At 37.6% G+C, this 3,021-nt stretch overlaps 1 protein-coding gene across 1 annotated transcript in view; it reads right to left on the reverse strand.

The window, feature by feature from the left end:
- The window catches only part of LOC119594413 (tyrosine-protein kinase Fer-like), a gene marked incomplete in the record, with an annotated part of 99,029 nt that overhangs the window by 608 nt on the left and 95,400 nt on the right, over nt 1-3,021 (reverse strand). Inside the window, 6 exon segments of the mRNA XM_037943474.1 lie at nt 164-286; nt 493-645; nt 900-1,113; nt 1,419-1,595; nt 2,017-2,211; nt 2,564-2,797. Of these exon segments, the coding sequence (XP_037799402.1) occupies nt 164-286; nt 493-645; nt 900-1,113; nt 1,419-1,595; nt 2,017-2,211; nt 2,564-2,797 (1,096 nt within the window).

The raw sequence follows: 3,021 nt of genomic DNA on the forward strand, positions 1-3,021 counted from the left end.
ATAGTACATATTTATGTCTTCATGTACTGGCATATTCATCCAAGTTCTAAAGAATTTAAAAAGTATATTTCCAGTTTGTCAAACCTTCTGTAATAATCACGCACATTACTGATACAAGACCATGTAAACATGATTAAACGAGACATAAAATAGAGAGACAAACCAAAATTCAGAGCTTCAGGAGCCGTCCACTTGATTGGAATCTGTTTCATGCCGTCGCTGACAATGTATTCTTCTTCTTCTCTTGACATACCGAAGTCTGAAATCTTGACAATGCTTCGATGACCTGGAAAAGAAGATTGTCTCTTAATAGACAAAAAAAAAAAAAACTAACTGATATTTATTTCATGCTAAACTGTTCCAAGAAGAAATTATGTTAGGTATATGACTAATGGGAAATGATATACGAGGAATTGGCCTTGTTTACTACAACAAACAACAAATATCATGAGATAAACAAGACCCCAAGAGAAAATTACTCCAGACACTGACCCACAAGACAGTTCCTTGCCGCCAAGTCTCTATGAATGCAGTTCTTCGACTCGAGGTAAGCCATGCCTGAAGCGGTGTCGAGGCACATTCCCATCATCTGCTTCACTGTCAGCTGACCCTTATGGTTCCGCACAAAACTCAGCAGAGAGCCACCTATGGAGGTATTAAGGAAAAGAGGTTTTCATGTCTATTTGGAATTGTTGACAAATGTTAAGAAATTGTCATGTTCTCTGATTTGACTGCTTTCCTTATATAGTTAATTATAGCATTAGTACCATATTACAGAAGATTTTTTTTTTTTTTGGGGTGGGGGGGGAGGGGTTATCTTATGAGAATTATTTTGATATATAAAACAAATCTTATGCATGAGTTATAAATATTTTGGTAAAGAGATTATAGACACTGACCAGGCACCAATTCCATGACAATCATGATAGGCTGTTTCTGAACGCAAATGCCAATGAATTTGACAATGTTAGGGTGATCATATTGCTTCAAAATGCGTCCTTCTTGTAAGAATTTCTTTTTCTGTTCATCTGGCAATGTCACTCGGCAAGTCTTGACAGCTACCTCTAATCCTGAGTCCCGTAAACGCGCCTTATACACATCACCAAAGTTACCCTGTTGGGAGACCATCATATCATACCACAAGAAGGAATTTATAGCATAACAAACAAACTATAACATTACAGATCTGTAAAAAACACAAAAGTTTATAGCATAGGATAATAATAATGAAGATTCAGAATCTCACAGATACACAACACTATTATCTTACCTCCAACATCCTTCAGTAATTCATAGAGAGAAGACATGAAACATTAGATTCCCTAATTTAAAGGCAAAGCTCGAGATATAGAAAAACTCCATCAAATCAGGTATTGCGAAAGAGAAGGAAAAGAGGAAACAAAAAGAAAATCACTTACCCTGCCTATCTTATCCCGTAATTCCACATCATCGTTGTTCAGTTCCCACCTCTCTCTGAATATGGGGTTGCGGAGAATAGCACCTGACTTGTTTGTGACCGGCAATCCACATCCGTGCTGGTGAAGAATCAGTTCCTGGATCGTTGGGAAAGCTGGTCCTTCAAACCGATAATGTCCCTTCAGAGGAGAAAAGAAAAAAGTATAAAATGTGGGAAAATCCTTAAGGAAACTTAAGAGAAACAAGAAATCATTACTTAAATTCTTTCAGGACGATTAAGGATCAAATTGACAAACTGTTAAAAATGGAAGAAATGTGAAGTTCATATATTTTCTAAACAGATATGAGTGAATAAAGAAATCACAGTCATTAAACAAGTCTTTGATTAATTAAAAATTATAATCCATGCAAAAATCTTTCATTCTCTCCACATGTATATATACAAATAAATGAAATTGTGCTATAGCTGGCCACATCCCTAAATCATTAAAGCTGCCAGACCAGCAGATGTTGGATCAATGGAGTTCAGTGTAAAAGAACTTATAATAAACTGACCAGGATACATTCTAAAGCACTCATATACTAGGCACCACGCCTTACTTCAGGAGTCGTCTGCACAATGAAATGTTTGTGAGAGCCCCAACACACGGAGAGGACAATCTGCTGCTCGTCATTCCGCGTTGTTTCCCTGACAAGATAGTCCCCTTCATTGACCAGGAGCCGAACTACTTCCTCCCTGGGCAGCACACCGTGGAACCATGGCTCGTCCTCTAGGCATCGGTCTGGGTCGTACGTCTGTGGGGTCATCAGAAAATGAACTAAAATACATAATGGAGAGCATCCATTTTCTATTCATGAAAAAAGAAAATATATAAACACCTCTTAAAGAAACATACAGTAAAAGAGTAAATACAGTCTTAATAAAAGTTATCAAATAAAATCACTGTAGAAACTTAAAAAAACAAACTAAGAAAAAGTTCTTAATACATAATCAGATAACACCTCTAATAATATATCACAGATATAGATAAAAGTCCAACAACTTTTCGGCCATGAATGTGTGGAAAGGATACACTTGAATATTGTATCTAATAAATGATAAAATCTAATTAAAATTCTTTTATAACTAAATTATCACCACACTAACCAGTTCCTGCACTCCATTAACGGCCTGTGGGACCTCAGCCTGACCACCAGGCGTCATTTCCAAAAGCGAGTGTTGGTCGGGTTCCGTGGCTCTCTCTTCCGTGTTGGCTCTTGTTGGGGTTGGAGGCGTGGAGGCTTGGGAGTCGCTCGTCTTACTTCGATTGAAAGGCTTTCGTAAGAGTTCCTTTATTGCTGCCGATCGGGACTTCAGGGAGAGGGAGTCCGAGCGTTGGTGCTGTATGGAAGAGAATACATGTTCGAGTAAGGTGTTAGGTGGGGGTGCTCGGCAGTAAATCTCTGCCAGCAAAGGGGATAATAAAATCCGCATTGACTACTGTTCTGTTAATTCTTTTTCTTTTTTAAATGATTAATTTATGCAGAAGAAGAATAAAAGAAAATATTTGAGATACCTGATAAAATAAGTTATTGCAAAACAGAGAATTTCCAGAACTCTCTTAG

The sequence above is a fragment of the Penaeus monodon genome, chromosome 33 (genome assembly GCF_015228065.2).
Source record: "Penaeus monodon isolate SGIC_2016 chromosome 33, NSTDA_Pmon_1, whole genome shotgun sequence".
NCBI classification, from domain to species: domain Eukaryota; kingdom Metazoa; phylum Arthropoda; class Malacostraca; order Decapoda; family Penaeidae; genus Penaeus; species Penaeus monodon.